Source organism: Amblyomma mixtum, chromosome 2 (genome assembly GCF_055824585.1).
Source record: "Amblyomma mixtum isolate Tamu chromosome 2, ASM5582458v1, whole genome shotgun sequence".
NCBI lineage: Eukaryota > Metazoa > Arthropoda > Arachnida > Ixodida > Ixodidae > Amblyomma > Amblyomma mixtum.
This window is the reverse complement of record NC_143013.1, coordinates 250,414,601-250,430,633: the sequence shown is the minus strand read 5'-3', so window position 1 is coordinate 250,430,633 and position 16,033 is coordinate 250,414,601. Positions and strand designations below refer to the sequence as shown.

General features: G+C 48.5%; 1 protein-coding gene across 1 annotated transcript in view; it reads left to right on the top strand.

Annotated features, from left to right (window-relative positions):
* The window catches only part of LOC149363489 (solute carrier family 13 member 1-like), a 28,488-nt gene extending 19,019 nt beyond the window's left edge, over positions 1-9,469 (top strand). The window contains exons 7-9 of the mRNA XM_089573492.1: positions 2,851-3,015; positions 5,824-5,961; positions 9,319-9,469. Coding sequence (XP_089429618.1) covers positions 2,851-3,015; positions 5,824-5,961; positions 9,319-9,396 — 381 coding nt within the window. The 3' untranslated portion in view covers positions 9,397-9,469. The remainder of the gene's footprint in view (positions 1-2,850; positions 3,016-5,823; positions 5,962-9,318) is intronic.
* The last annotated feature ends 6,564 nt before the right edge of the window (positions 9,470-16,033 follow it).

Genomic DNA, 16,033 nt, shown 5'->3' with positions numbered 1-16,033 from the left:
TCACTTTCGCGCAATCAATTACATCGCGCTTTTTATTGTAATTTCGCGTCAGAGTTCGACGCTAGCGCTGTTGTTGGTCATAAAAAATAAAGAAATAAACAAGTCCGAATATTAAAAAACACGGATTGAGAGAAATAACCACATATAATCACAGGGACATCATTTGGTGTGTCGTGGAGCGGCACTGCCAATACAGGGAAAACAGCGGACAAGTAGGGCCATCATAGCGGGTGTAATGAGGCGGCACTGCCAATATGGGGACGACAGCGGACATTTAGGGCCATCGTTGGAGGTGTAACTAAGTGGCATTGCCAATACGGGGAAAACATCGGACAAGTAGGGCCATCGTTGGAGGTGTAACTAAGCGGCATTGCCAATATGGGGAAAACATCGGACAAGTAGGGCCAATGTTGGAAATGGCACATTGTGGCAGTGCCAATATGGGGACAATGAAGGCAACATTGGTCCTGTATAGGGCCACACATAGCCAACAGACTCCCAATATTGGGCCAACGGTTTGTGCTGCCTGGGTTGTCTTCCAGACGCCCTGAATACCTAGACAGTGCTGCTCCTACTGGCTGTATGTTGGGCTTGACGGATTAATGATAACGAGGTAGCGCTGGGTCATACGGCCAAACAACAAAAAAATTTTATGCTTTTATTTGTTATCTTACTTTTCATATTGGCGGTCGCAAACTTGAACACCATTGATTAGGCTTCCAGTTCACAGTACTTGCAAATGTGCAAAGGAGTCTTCCATATACAACTACAGGCAATTAAAAGCAACGAAGCCTTATAATAAACATGCGGCTATAGATGACGGAAGCCCACAGTCACCGAAACCAAGAGGCATAGACTGCTGTAAAGAGCGCCTCTTTCCCGTTCACTTGTCTGCTTAATTATTTAACGACGACCTCGAATCTGGCAGTCTTGATGACGTATGTAGCATAAGAGGGTTCTCGCACAGCGTCTGCGCTCACCATTCGACCCATGGAGGTAAAAAAACTAGGAGGGAGTGCGCTCAGCCTCTGCAAGCCATCCTCCTCTGACGCCGCTGCCGAGGGCCCTTTTGCGCACTGACTCATGGGAAATAGGCCCTCCTCCACAGTTACCAGACTGCCAGCCAGCGGTGCTTTTTAGTGAACGTCCGTGCTCCGAAGTAGCGCAGCGCAGCGCTTTGGCGGAATGCGTACCGAGCTCGAGGTTGTCTGAAGGCTCCGCGTCTCTGTTGATTACACTCTTGAGTTTTTGGGTGCACTGTAGAAAACTGCGGGTAAACTTTGCATCAAAGGGTGCGGCCGCGACCTCGTGACTGTTCAACTGTGGTTCATAAAGAGAATGGAGAGGAATACCTTTCGTCGTTATATACACACATACGGAGCGTTTATTTCAGCGCATGCTATGAGCGGAGAACTCGAGAGTAGGCGAAGAAACGAGCCTCTAAAAAAGGGCGCAGCGGCTTCCAGAGCGCTCACGGCGGACGGACGTGTTGAACGAGCGCTCCGGCGCGCTGCGCAAGATTCTATTTCTCAGGCAGGCGGACTTCGGCCCGCCCATGGGCCCTCCGTTCTCCGCTATTCTCAAGGCACAAGTCGTGCCGAATACGCGCGCGCACATAGGCGGTTCCGACGTGAAATTCAGCAGTGAAGTATTTCTCTCTCTCTCGCTGTCGAGAGATAGTGCCGGCGGCTTTACGTCTGCCCCTGCGCGGGGTCTCCCGGCCACTGCGCACAATCACTTACAAAAAGAAGTAAACTGTATGTATACATAGCCGCGCGCTCGTAGCGTCCTGTCTCGGACTAATCGCGCGCGCGGCATACTGCACTAGCGGCCGGGGTGGGGCGCCCGGCCGCGTATACCGTCGGAGGTAGCACCCACGGAGCGTTCGTGTCACGCGTGCACTACCTGGCGAAGAGCGAGCGGGAAGTCAAGCCCGCCTGTTCGATGAACGCACAGAGGCTCACCACTGTTCTGTCACGGGTATAGAGGCTAGAATATCACGGGTGCGCGCAGTGCCGCGCGGCCACAGGAGCGCTTCGAGACTGTCCGGGATGATTCCCAGCGCCCTGCAGGCCGCGAGAATCTCGCGACGCGGCACTGCAGAAGCGGCACAGCGAAGGAGCATGTGCTCCAAGTGTCTCCACTGCGCCGCAGTCAGCGCACGCGTCGCTCGGTGATGGTGGCCGCTGCGGCGAGCGAGCAGTTTGCGCTCACCACGGAGCCGTCAGTGAACGCAAGCAGATGGTCACGTAGTTGCTCGTACAGCGAGAGAGCGAAACCGAAACCGAAATCCAGCTAAGAGCTACCACTGCCTTGTCACGTGAGGGCCTATTTCCCATGATGCTTTCTATTATATTTTTTATGACTAGGCTTCAAGATTGTGACGTCATGGTCCCTCCTAGTTTTTCTTCCTCCATGATTCGACCACATTCCTACGTGGCACTCGCGGTAATACAGGACGCACTACGTCCGCCGCTATGGACGAGGGCGGCGCTGGTGAACACTCTCAAGGTTCGCTTACGCTACGCATAATTACCCCCCAAAGCAGAAGACCGGACAGCCGTAGCCGTAGCTCAGTTGGTAGGGCACCGGACGCGAAATTAGGAGGTCCTGTGTTCGGATTCCACCGATGACATGGATTGTTTTTCTTCTGCTTTCTTATCATTTATTCTTAAGTGATAAAATATTACACCATTAATCTAGAATTAATTAACGCCATAAATTAAAAGAAAACATCCCTTATGCTCCTATAAGGTTTCGGTGACTGTCGGCTCCCGTCATGTGTGTCATAACGAGCACCTCTTTTCCTCCCACTTGGGTGCGGTTATAGGGTGTGTGTTCCACGCGCAGCGTTCCAGTGCGTCGACGTGGGTGCTGACTGGGCTGCTGTCCAACATGGGTCCCCACGTGCACCCGGCTTGGTGCCTGGTGGCGCTGATGGCTGCGACTGCGCTGGTCTCGGAGCTGGACACCACTGCCGTCAGCTGGCGCAACGTGGACAGAATGACGCGACTGGTGAGTGAGTGAGTGAGTGAGTGAGTGAGTGAGTTAGTGAGTGAGTGAGTGAGTGAGTGAGGAGAGTGGAACTAACCGCATGCCGTTTACAGCGAAAAATACAGGTAGTCTTTGCCCATAGATGTACTGCCAGGATATTAACTTGACTGCTTACAGTGCTCATTATGTTCAAAGGATCCAGAAGAACTGAAGGCACGTGGTAAGGTTCAGGAGTGCGGCTACCCGAGACAGTTCCACGGAAGCTGTACTGCCACCTTTCACGGCAAAGAAACATGCCTGATTGGGAACGAGTTCCGTGTCTTAGGCTTTGGGTAAATCTTCTATGCCGGCACAGGGTCGGACAAGTGGGATGGGTTGAAAACCCAGTGCGGCCCACGAAGCCTCCTCTCGGTCTCATCAGTTAGAACGATGTAACTGAAAGTTTAATCACAAGAAAAACTGATAACGGGACAAGGAGACAAATGTCGGCCTGACGCCCAAGATATGTGCGTGACATGTGTGGACTCATCTGCCTATGTGTTCAGTTTGAAGAAAACAGTTCCCTTGAACTGCTCAAGCAAGAACAGCTTATTGGGCCAAGGTAGTGTCGTTAATTTGCCTACGGGGAAAAGTGGAAGGGACAGGAGGAGTGCTTTGTCGCCTACCAATCGCATACTGTACGGGACGGTTCACACCCTCAGTAACCACCTACAGCCCACAGGCGCCACTATTTCTCCTGAACCTAGCGAAACCTAGATTCTCGTAATAGTACCACATAGCGAATGTATTGATCTTCGCACGCACAAACAGATATAATAGCATACCCATGGCCATCCCTCAAGCTGTAAGATAGTGAGACTCCAAACATTTGTACGTTCGGCTTAGAGAACTCATGAACGCCGTGGAATCAAATCGCTCCTCCAAGTTTTTCGTGCATTGCAAGATATGCAAGAAGACTGACCCTCTCTGAGTCCCCATGACTGAGTCAGCCTTACTCATTGCAAAGCCAGGAAGTCGTTGCATTAGCAGCCCCTATAGCTCCCTCTCACTAGTGGGGAAATCGCTTTTTTTTATATATATCACCTGACTGTTGCGTCTCGGCGCATTCTTTTATTTTGGTTTTTGTGTATGCGGGTAACCACTGGAGCTGCGTGGTTTCTTCTGTGCATATATTCATGTCTCCAAAAAAATTCCGGATGCGAGTAGCGCCTTTCGAACGTCGCCCTCTTCTCTTACCCATGTCAAGTTTCGTGCATTGTCTTATGGATTCTGACCGTCCTGCCCAATGTTGAGATTAATTAATTTTGAACTCCGACTGGCAGAAACAGTTGTCCAGTATCGCACTAAACAACCTCTGTGAGGGGGCTGCCGTCCTGCCATACTGGATGCTCTGCTCGCCCATGAGAGCCAAACCATCCATCTCGCATTAGCCCCACGTTTCTGGGCTTCGTCCGACCTAAATCGTTACAGAGCACCGGACGGCTTACCGAGAACAAATTAGCGGGCACTGGGAAAGCAATAACCTGTACCCCTGCGCCACTAGCACTAATACGATATTTATGTCACGGGGATTAATTAATAATGGTTAAGCATTCTATACGGGCGCATGCACCCCACCCTGCACACACCAGTCTGGCACAACAAAGTGCTGTCACTTTACGGAAGTAATCGTGGAGCCAGCCGGCCGCCCACGCGTCCGTGGCGCAAACATTGCTTTCATTGGGAAGCTGTGAATGTGGTGTAGCCGAGTATACTCGGGCAGAAACTGTGAGTTCGCATCGTTTCAAGCTTTTCCAGGGATATGGCGTTTTGTTTTGGCCAGGGCGAAAAGCTAAACGGCCAGCGAGTAGTTGAAACAATTCCTATACCCTATACCGCATGTTATATTTAAGGTGTTCTTCATTTTTTTTAAATAGGCTTTTTGAGTTAAAAGAGCTTTTTTTCGCCAGTGTTGTCAGCGATGTAACGCACCGGGATACAGCTTAGACCAGCTAAACAATAGGCTGGTTAACAAATATTTAGTACGCAACTTTTTAACTCTTACGGTCAGTTTCCTTATTTACTGAGAGGCGTGTTGTCACCCGTAAGTTACTACATCCGTATCAATTTCTAGAATTTAGTAAATGCAGTTGCTCTCGATGATGTGCCCCAGCAAATTTTGTCTATTTCGACTAGTTACGTGCATTGAAGAGGTTGCTTTGCCAGCAAGCTCCTCTAAAGCGCCTGTATTAATACGAAAGCCTTCAATGCCTCATCGTTGTCGACAGAAGGTTGTCAGCAGAGGTGTCACGCTTTTTCTAGTCAGGTCAGAAAAATTTTTTGTGCACGATGGGATTCGAACCACCATCCTTCCGTTTCGCAGTCGAGCGTGCTAATGTTGGCTACTTCCCGCCAACGCATATGTAGTTCTCCTTGTCTAGGACGCTGGAGAGTGTTTGCAGAAAGGCGTCGAATCAGACGGATGCCTCCCAAACGCCCTCCAGTGTCTCCAGCATTTAAGATTCACAAACAATTGTGTACTTAGTTAACATCGTAACCACACATCAGTGACACAAGCACCAACATCGCGCTTAAGGCTTTCGCCTCAGGGCACTTTACGTCAACAAGGGGCCCCCCTGAATTTTTTTGGCGCTATGTAGCCAAAATTTGTTGGGCCACAGAACCGAGGGCAACTTCTCCTTTCATATTAGCCTTTCGTATTAGCGGCAGGGTTTCAAGAGCTCGAAGGTGTCGATTGTTTAAGTGTGACTATTGTTACGGCGTTCGAGGCTCTCCCTCGACGCTTATGAGAAATGAGAGGAGCTGATCCAATGAGGCACCACGGCGCAGGCGGAGCGGTTCCAGATGAACCAGCTGTACTTCGCTCTGCCCGTGGCGATGCAGTCCCGCTGCGTGCTGCTGCTTCCCTACACGAACACGCCGCTCATCTTCCTCCACCTGTACGGCAACGTGCGCGGGGCAGAACTGGTCAGCACCTTCCTTCGTCTTCCCGCGTACCTGCCTCTAACGAGTGCCATAACATGGATATTACTGATAACTCTAGATCAACAAAAACAAACTGTACGCCGCTTTGTCTTTAACTGATGCGCAATAAGGGGATAGTGTGCAGTCGGGGACAAAAGTCTGCGGACCAAGAGTTCCTAAAATGAAGCCGACAGCTCTGCTATATAACCGGCGGCTGGAGACCCCATTTGTCCAGATGAAAATAAAAATTTTGTTATTTCACCTCGAGAAGTGTGGTCTCCAGTCACCGGCTAATGACAGAGTTATCGGCTTCATTTTAGGAACACTTGGTCCACAGCCTTTTGTCCCCGACTGTACGTGTGTGCCGTTCTTGCGAACGCCACTTTTGTCAGGCTGTTTAAAACAACACGTGGCTGAAGACAGGGGCTGCTACGTCGGTGCGCATGCGTGAGATTGATGGCTCCGCTGACAATTGACGCTCTTGCAATGCTGGAAAATGTTGCTCTTTCTGACATCGCTGCAAAAAAGTAAACTACTTTCGAGTCTGCCGCCTTCTGTCAGCCTTATTTGCAACATTGCCAGTCGTGAGTAACCAGCTTGAGTCAAAGGGCACTTTCCGCTAAACCTTAAAGTATGTGTTCACACTTTTGTTATATCGCTGAGATTAATGAATGAAATGATTTTGTTGCATTCAAGAAAAGTTTTGCTTCATTAATATTTTTCGCCCGTAACTAACGTGGTTAGGAAATCGCGGCCCTTTTGGCATTTATGCTATACTCGATTCTTTGCCTTGTGATAAAAAATATGGAGTTTTGATCTTGCATTTACGCTACTAGCCTAGTGCGACAGTATCAAATGAAAATAGTCTTAGTCACCTATCAGTCAGATAAGTCACTATGAAACCATGTGCACTGCACAAGACTGAAGGGTGCGAGTTGCTTGCCAGTAGTAGCCACTGTCATGATCGTGAAGTGAAGGCTAGCGCCACATGAGGTAATATATTGAGCGTGCTAAGCGAATCCTTTTTGCAGCGTAGCCGTTAAGGGCACGCTTCCTGGTGCTGCCGCGTTGGCGTAAAATCGTGCCATGCTGATTGATCAGCATTCAGTGACGTCATGCATGGTGCTAATGCAACTCGCCGCTATCGGTGACCTTAAAGGGAGACTGAGGCGGTTTTCGAATCAGCTAATTTTTTAGGCTTTTGAAGTAGTGTCATTGCTGATCACGTCTGTGAAATTATTTTTTCGATTTTGGCCAAAACAGTGGCGCAATCACCAATTAAAAACGCGATGTTTAAATCTCCCGCGCCGCGCGCGACCGCAGGAGAGGAGAACAGCGGAGAGGGAAACCTCGTCCATGTCGGCCAACGTGACGTCACGTTGAGGAGCCGGGGATACTTCGGCGCACCCGAGAGAGCTTTCAGCGCGCGTTGTTTCTCGTGCTGCATGCGTTGTTCCTCGTACTGCGTGCGTTGTGACGTACAAAGCGTGTCAGCCGACCTTGAGAATCAGATTCAACACGAGGTACTACTCTGCTTTCGTGTCCACGAACAACTACGCCCGCGACTGTGTCGTCTTCCACTGTTTTCTGCAAGATCATACGCTCGCAGCGCAAGCGCTCGCTGCTTTGACGAAGAATTCAAGCCGACCAAAGCAAGCGTACTCTGCTGGAAGCACTTTCGTGACACCGGCTACATGCAGAGCTTGTCCCTAATGTGATCTCTGGAGATTTCGGTCGCGGCTGAACCATGACGCAGTTCCTTTCATTTCCTCGCGCATGAGAGGCGTGTCACCATTTCGAAGAAGCGCCTCTTCTAAAAGCAGAAACATGCTCACTAGAAACACGCCCCTGCAGAAACCTAATAGAGGCTCAAGCATGTGTTGCTCTTCTCAGCCTATAGGTGCGGCCAGACCACCTGAGGCGTGCTCAGCAAGGCTCGGTTAGTGATTTTGTACTCGGTTCGACGTGTCCAAGCAAGCAAGCAAAGCAAAACACAGTAAAGCAAAGCAAGCAAGCATTGAAGCTCTTCATATGCGGCATCTCGTTTAATCGTATCTAAGCGATTAAAATGAAAGCGTTCGACGTTCTGATTTCGGATGCAAATTTAACAGAGAAATGAATGCCAACCAAGTTTTTGCAAAAAAACATCATGTCTCGCAACCTTAGTCGGTTTCTTCTTCAAGTTGTGGCAGCGAACGAGTTGCAGCTAGCTTGGCTTTTAAACACACATATAGTTGGCCACTACTTCACTGAACATAAACTGCAAATCTATGAAGGGCGAACGTTTCCGAGCCAGCGATTAATATTTTCTGGCATCTGCTGAACGCGCCACAAGTGAAGCAGCAGCCTTGTGCGCGTATTTAGCTTGGTTTCCAGCGCACAATGATTCCTTCAATATCCTGTGGTCACATGCCTCGCAGTGCTTGGCCACTGCGCTTCGCTAATCTTGACATCAGCTTTGTGCTGCTTCATCGTTTCCTTGAAATACTTTCTTGCCCCAACCTACGCCGGGTAGTGAGAATAGGATTTTTTGTACACAGCGCTTTGAGCCTTTTCTTTAGGATGACGCTCTTCCGGGCGAGCCAGGAGGCGTCCGGTGGTGGTAATTGACTTGAGTATTGTTCGCACCCCTTCCTTTCCGAGAATACCAGCCGAGGTTGTGCTGGCACCTATCACGCATGATCTGCGTACGTGTCTTTCACGCTAGCGTATGCTTGTGCTAGGCGTAGAATTTTTTGCTCGTGTCTTTTTTGCTTTCAGGTGATGCGTAGAATGAACAAACTGTAGTATCCTTTTCTTTAGAGGTCAGTAAAAAAATAGTCGCCATATTCGCTTTTACAACGCCACGGAAAGCTGCGATCTGCACTCAGCGCAGCGCCGGATCCGCATCGGCAGCTTCTCCAGTCCTCAAAGTGACGTCACGACCTCGCTTGACCAATCACGGGCGGCGGCGCGCCGCGCGGCGTGCCCCGCGGCAGAGGCCGCATATTTCTGCTAAAAAAGGCAATTCGCGCTTGTTTTTGCCTTATTTGGATGCGATATTCGAGCATACAGCATAAACTAAAGGACGCCGCTGCCAGCCTGATTTTCAAAAAAAGTGCTTCAGTCTCCCTTTAATACCGTGACGTAACGAGTGATGTCACTGTAACGCGCGATGGTAATGAGCCACGCTGAAAGGCCTGAACGCAGTGGCGTCAAGAATGACAGTATAGCGACGTCGTTCAGTCTATATCAGAGCGAAAAAAAAATTGTAGAGCATGAACAATGTTATATTCATCCACAGGAATTTGCTGAATATCGCGTTACGCAGTGGCAACATTCCTGTGAGATTTTTTTTTAATACTGTCTTTTTTTCCACAGCTCTGGCTCGGACTGCTGCTCAAGGTCTTCATCTGCGTGGCATTTGTGATCGCGGCCAACACAGTGTTGTTCGTCTAGCGACCAGCTTCTCAACACAGTTCTACTTTTCGCTGACGGACATTCATATTCACTTTGTTATAACCTGTGCGAAGCTCTTGTGTGCGCGTTGTTGCTTCACCAAAAACAACGGGAACTACGAAAGAACATTCACCGACCCTTGACAGTGGCGTCTTGCTGCTTTGCAAGGAAAAGACTGCAAGGAAAACGTTTTATTGTAGCTACGCCGGTGTTACGTCAGTATCTTATTGGTCTGGTAGTTCGATGGCTTTTTTGTGCTGCGCTTAGTTTCACGTGGTATTTTAGAATGGCGCCTATAGTGCTTATTTATTCGGCAAGGTAAACCTTCCAAAACCAACAGTTCGGAATGTTTTAAACGTGCGGACATGCGGGGTCTACAAGGAAAGATTATGCGATATTGTGACGCAAGAGATGAAACAAGGGCTGAAAAGATCAGTATCTTTGTAAGTTATGTTTGAAGACTTTGCATATATGTATGTATTCGTTTTTTTTTTCTTTTCCGCACTTTGTCAGTTGTGCGACACACCACGTTCCGTCTAACGTTGGTCTTGAGCCAATGACAAAGAAGGAACACTTAGTGGATTATCGGTTGAGTCGTCGTCGTTGTACAAACATCTAATGGCCCACACCGACACCAGAGGATCGGCCTAGACTGCGGCGACGTTCTCAAAGAACAAAAAAGAATTAAAAATTGAATGGAATCCAAATGGAATCGCTACGTTATACCTGTCGCGAGCAGCATTCTCAGTGGGCATCAGGTAAGACAAAAAAAAAATGGTTTTCGATTACCAGACACCCCGCCTACGCCGACTGCGACGCCATATACCTAGGAGAAAATTCCCTACACAAGTATTAATGCAGAATGGCAGGAGGCTTTATAGAACATTTTTCGCTGAGGCACGCGTGGGCTCGGCGCTCTCCCAGCTATTCGTGCCCGTCCGTCGGGACGCGACGACGGGTGACGGGAACCTGGACCGGTGCTCAATCTTTTTGGCCCAGATTTCGCTAGCGTTTTAACACCTGGGACCAATCGATCTTCGAACGTGGCGCGCAAAGCGCACGCTCCAAAAACACGTGATGTGCGTCATGAGCGTCCCCTACGGTCTCCTCAGGCGAACACACTTTACTCATAACTATGCAAGGGCAAATATGCGCAGTGGTCTTGGCCGCGGCGGCTATTTGTGCACAAAACCAGGCTCCGGTGGATATATGTAGGAAGGTGCCAGGTAAACAGTTGTTTCGCTTTACAAATATTTAATTCATACAAGGTGTGCAATGGGGTTCTTAGTTTGAGGTGGCCGGTGGAAATCAAGATGGAAACAAATTCTAGGAGTAACGTTAAGAGAACGGAAGCGGGCAGAGTGGGTGAGGGAACAAACTCGGGTTAATGACATCCTAGTCGAAATCAAGAGGGAGAAATGGGCTTGGGCAGGGCATGTAATGCGAAGGCAAGATAACCGCTGGTCCTTAAGGGTAACGGAGTGGATATTCCAAGAGAAGGCAAGCGTAGCATGGGGCGGCAGAAAGTTAGGTGGGCGGATGAGATGGGATACGGTTTGTGGGGATACGGTGGCCGCAACTGGCAAATGACAGGGTTAATTAGACATGGGAGAGGCCTTTGCCCTGCAGTGGGCGTAGTCAGGCTGATGATGGGGATAACTGCGGACCAGCGGTAGTAATAAATATGCACTCGGTCAATATTTTTTGTTAAGTTCAGTAAACATCTTTGCAAGACGCGATTAATACGCGTTACCACAAAGATTGCAGAGCTAGCGACAAGGTAATTGAGGATTGGGCAGGCAGGCAGAAGCCGTTTCGGGCTACATGTTTTGTTGAAATGATGAAACTTTTTTATTTTTTTGAGAGTGTGTGCGAGAGAGAGAATCTTGATTAAAAGCTTTTGAGAAATTGTAGATAGATGGATTCTTACTTTAAATGCACAAATAAAATGTATGGGCGTTAACACGAAAACTACGGTCACACTAGATAAAAAACCCCTAAACTTCTTCTGAGACGTTATTTGCAGTGCACCAAAACCTGGACACATAGGCCTTTTTTCAGTCGGCCTGAGTTGATATGCTGCCTCCGCGGCCTAGAATCGAAGCACTCAATTCGTGATAAGCAGCACACCACAATAAGCATTCAGCCGCCATGGCTCGTGGAATCTGAACCTATAACTGAACAGTATCTGCAAAAGAAAAGAAAAAAGTTGGTTAGCATATTTGCTCCCAAAGGTGCATGTTCTGCCAAGTCAGATATCCCACAGAGGTCGCCATGTTAATCGACCCATGAGCTGAGCTCGCTGGACTGTGACATCCTTAAAGGGGTGGAGACACCAAATTTGTGGTTCGCGCGTTCTTAGTTTCAAACGTTTCTTATGGCTCCAGGAAGCATGATACACACTCAAAGATTCATATATTCACAGTGAATAATTTATTATAGCATTTTTAGGTGAACGATTTTCGGTTTCGGTTTCGGAACGCCGAGTTGTACAGTGACGTCACAGAGGGGGAAGATCAACTGCTTCGCTTGGTCACGTGGGCCCACAAAAGTTGTGACGCACCTACTGCTGCATCGTCTGCTTTCCCACACACGTGCTGACCAGCGCATGAAAACTGCACGTCTAGTCCCAGCAGCTCGGATTCTGACAGATCTGATTCCAATGAGTGAGGACATCGACTTTTTTTTTGTTCGCACGCTAATATCGCCTTCGCGGGTTCGCGTGAGGATGCGAAACACTTTGCAAAATGCCAGTAAGCATCGCTGCGCCGCTCTACCCGAGCTGCGCCCACAACCGGTGTCACACTTCGCTGCCGTGCAGCAGTACCTGAGCGCTGCTTGGGATGGAGTACAAATATCACAAGAAAAGACAAGATCGCCTTGTTATCAGAACTGCCAGCTATACTCGAGCAGCGACAAAGCATGTCTGCTTATGTTGGGAGCTTTCGGCAACGGCACCGCTCGCGGGCGCTCCGGGCGACGAGCTCTGCTGCTGCCTGGCTGCCGTGGTTGTCGCTAGGCCTATAGCCTGTTTAGCGAGCGGCCGGCGCTTCGGAAGTCGCCTGCGCTATAATAAAAGGCCTACTTTTCACAAATAGCTGTAGTGTTAACAGAATCATCTCACAATAAAATAATAGTATGGTCAATCTCCTCGACGCCTTCGGCAGCGGAGCTAGCGGGCGCCAGGCGAGCCGGACCCCGACGTCGCGCCAGCGGCAGCTGCTAGGCGCGGTTGTGAGAAATTTGCTCATATCACAGTTGTTACCTCTACTAGCAGCTCAGTATTGGTCAGCGATCCTCAAAAATGACACTTTTTTCACATTTCTTGTCCCATGGTTTATTATTTACGTCAAGAACACTCTTTAGCTCGCTTTTATGACGTCGGCAGACGGTATCCAGGCTGACCTACCGGCCGGCAGACTCGGCGTACTTCACGTCCGCACAAGAAAATACAAAACAGCCATGCTACCAGAAAGGATGCTTTCTAGATTCGAGATACGACAGCATGACTGTGCTAAAAGTGGATCTTTCGGCAGCGACACTGCCTGCGGCAACGCCGGCCGACGACCTGCGCGCTGGTCCCAGACTGCCCTAGTCGTCGCTAGGCCTAGCTGCTTTCGCATATCGACTCCGCAGCTGAGGGCGCTTCGGGACTGGCCAGCGCTCAGAAACGTGCTCCGCTCGGCACCCATTTACTGTGAATTCGTCCCATCATAAAAGATATGCTCGATTTCCACGACGTCTTCAGCAACAGAGCTAGCAGACGGCAGGCGAACCGCACCAGGTAGCAGCAGCACAAAACCGGCTATGGGATGAAATTTGCTTGCATCGCAGTCATCACTTCTACCAGGAACTCGGTATTTGCCAACGATCGTCACAAACGATGCATTTTTGATATTCATATATCCCAGGGTTTGCTATGAACGTGAACAAACAATACTATCGCGTTCTTCAGATGCCGGCGTTCGGCACGAAGACTGGCGCAGGCCGCCCGTGTTTTGGTATGTGTTTTGGTATGACGTCACTAAAACTTTATTTTTCTACACCCCTTGTGACGTCATGGTTGATGGCGCTAGCGAATGGGTCTAGGTCGTGAGAGTGAGCATTTAGGTAATCTTTGGAACCGAATTAAAATATTTTTTAAACGTTTGTTGCGTCCAACACCTGGCTGTGACTGCCCTTGCATACATAGGAATCCCATAGCAGGCTTTTTATAGCTTCAAAATTTGGTGTCTCCACCCCTTTAAGGGACTTGCACGCAGCGCACTCAGGTTTGTTCGCGGAAAGGTACAGCCCTATCGTGTAGAACCTATCAATAGAAGAGGGGAAGCAAAGAAGAGGCGGAAGGAACGTGTGCCAAGCATTTTGACCGAGCCTAAAATATATTTGTCGCAGGCATTTTTCTTCACCCTCCCACTGATTTTTCGGAAATTAATACAAGTTTTATATCCGATTTCCTCGGCGACATCGCATGGTCCTGTCTTCGTAGGGACGCTGTCATTATGGTCTAGAGTAGGTCAAGTTTGTGAAATGTATGCATTTGTTATGGTGCAAAAGTTTGTAACGGCTTGCGGCCAACGCTGAGCGGGCGACCGATTATTGTACACCTTATACGCAAGACCTCTTGTAGGCTAAACTTTCTCTAGCTTCCAATGGCTATAGTCTGACCCGTACAGCCAATCTCAAGGGCTCTCGAAGTAGAGCTCTGATTTGCCCTTGTATTCTTCTGGTGGCTGTTATTAACCTGTTATTTCATCCTTTGTGATTTTGTGTTTACGAATGCAGTAAGTGGAATGGCAGAAAGCTCCTCCTTCAAGTGATCGCTTTAATTTTCCCCTCAATGTGGAATTGTCGGACTGGAACATATCTTTCTGGGACGTTATCTTCTTAGCCGTAGCACTAAACGCGTCCTGCGCTGCACATGTTACGCTGACCAAATGCATTGTGACCGCCGGGTTCATTAAGAGGTACCCCTTTCGTCAATCCATGTCGCCAATGTTAATTTTATTCAAATCAAACGTACATTATGCAATACTTAGGGGCAGCACGAATTATGGTTAAACCCATTCTTAACGCTAAGAAAAGTAGGGCTCATTGCGAAGCAGGAACGCTGCTTCAGGCTAATCTTCTCAAGGTCTCTGCGTCTTTTTCTCGCTTCGCGGCGGAGACTTCATTTTCTCTGCGTTAAGAGCCTGTTTAACCATTGCTCGTGTTAATCGGTAATCTTGTTGCTCATGAAGAAAACCAGCGCCATATTTGCTTATATGTCTGGTATCAAGCACGCTGCTTTTACTTCTACACGTATACCGGTGCCATATTGTCGATACGTGTTTCCTGGATCTGGGTAACTTCTTAATTTAGGTTAGCCGCAACAGTAATTGTGTTCCAGCATAGTTTGGGTGACCATAGCATCACAGGATGTCGTCACTGAAGCTGGGATAGCTTCCACAGCAGCGATATGTCTCAGCCGATACGTCGTTATGTTTTTTTTTCGAACTATTATTCTTAAAGGGACACTGAGGAGAAATTGAAGTTGGCTTGTATCGACAGAATACCAGCTCCTGATTACAAAAACGCCACTCATACTGACAACAAAGCTCTTGTAACGTAGAAAAGAGCAAGAACCAAAATACAGGTATCGCCGCCACAGGCCAAACTCGCAAGTACAAGCGTCATGACGTCATAGAACAAAACAGTGTTGCTAGAACCAATGGTTCTAGCAACGCTAGGACACGAGAAGCAAAAATCACTGAGGCGCAGCCAATGCATGCGCAAATCTCCTTGACGTCGCCAGATGGCGCCACGTGCCCGGCTGCTACGCGCGCTCCTGAAGCATCGGGACAAATCAGCGCCTGTTTTCCGGCGGTAGGCGGGCTCCCGGTATTCCGCTAGCGGTAACAAGGTACACGGTATGTATGCTAAAGGTGTCTATTAGCGAGAACTTCGTTGACGACTTCGAGAACGAGATCCATCGTAACGCTGGCAAAACGCCAGTGCAAACGTAATCGAAGCGGATGCCTTCAATGTGCGGCCGGCGGTAGCTTTCTTTTCGGCTGCTGCTAGGCCGCACTGCTGGCACAGAAATCACGGAGTCTGCGTTACGTCATGTGCACGTCATGTTTCACGTCTCTTAGTCCTCTGTCGTCATAGACGAATCCCAAGTTTGAATCAGAGCGGCGGGAAAAACTTTTTCAACTTCGAATCCAAATTTCTTAGAAATAAATTCATCTTTCGCTGCCGGCCAAGTGGCAACAAAGCCATGACATGCCGAACTATCGGATTTTACTATAAAAAAAATATTAATAGTGCTCTCCTCAGTGTCCCTTTAATTCTTCTCAAGTAAAATCTCTTCTGTTGAACCCAAAAATCGGTTGTGCCTCTCCAACCTGCTGGAATTGTTTGAAAGTTTTTTCCTTGTACGAAGAAAATAATAAAAAAAAAATGTCGCGCGCTTTATTTACTAACCTTTACCACTAAATCTGAGTAGTAGAGCCATCGAATGCTGTTGTTTTTGACGATGTTATTTTTTAATTCTATTGAGAGCCAAATTCATTCATTCAGATTTTTTTGACGATGCTGATTCATTGATTAACCTGTACTATAACGTGCACTGTTTAATATTTATTTCCACCTTGAT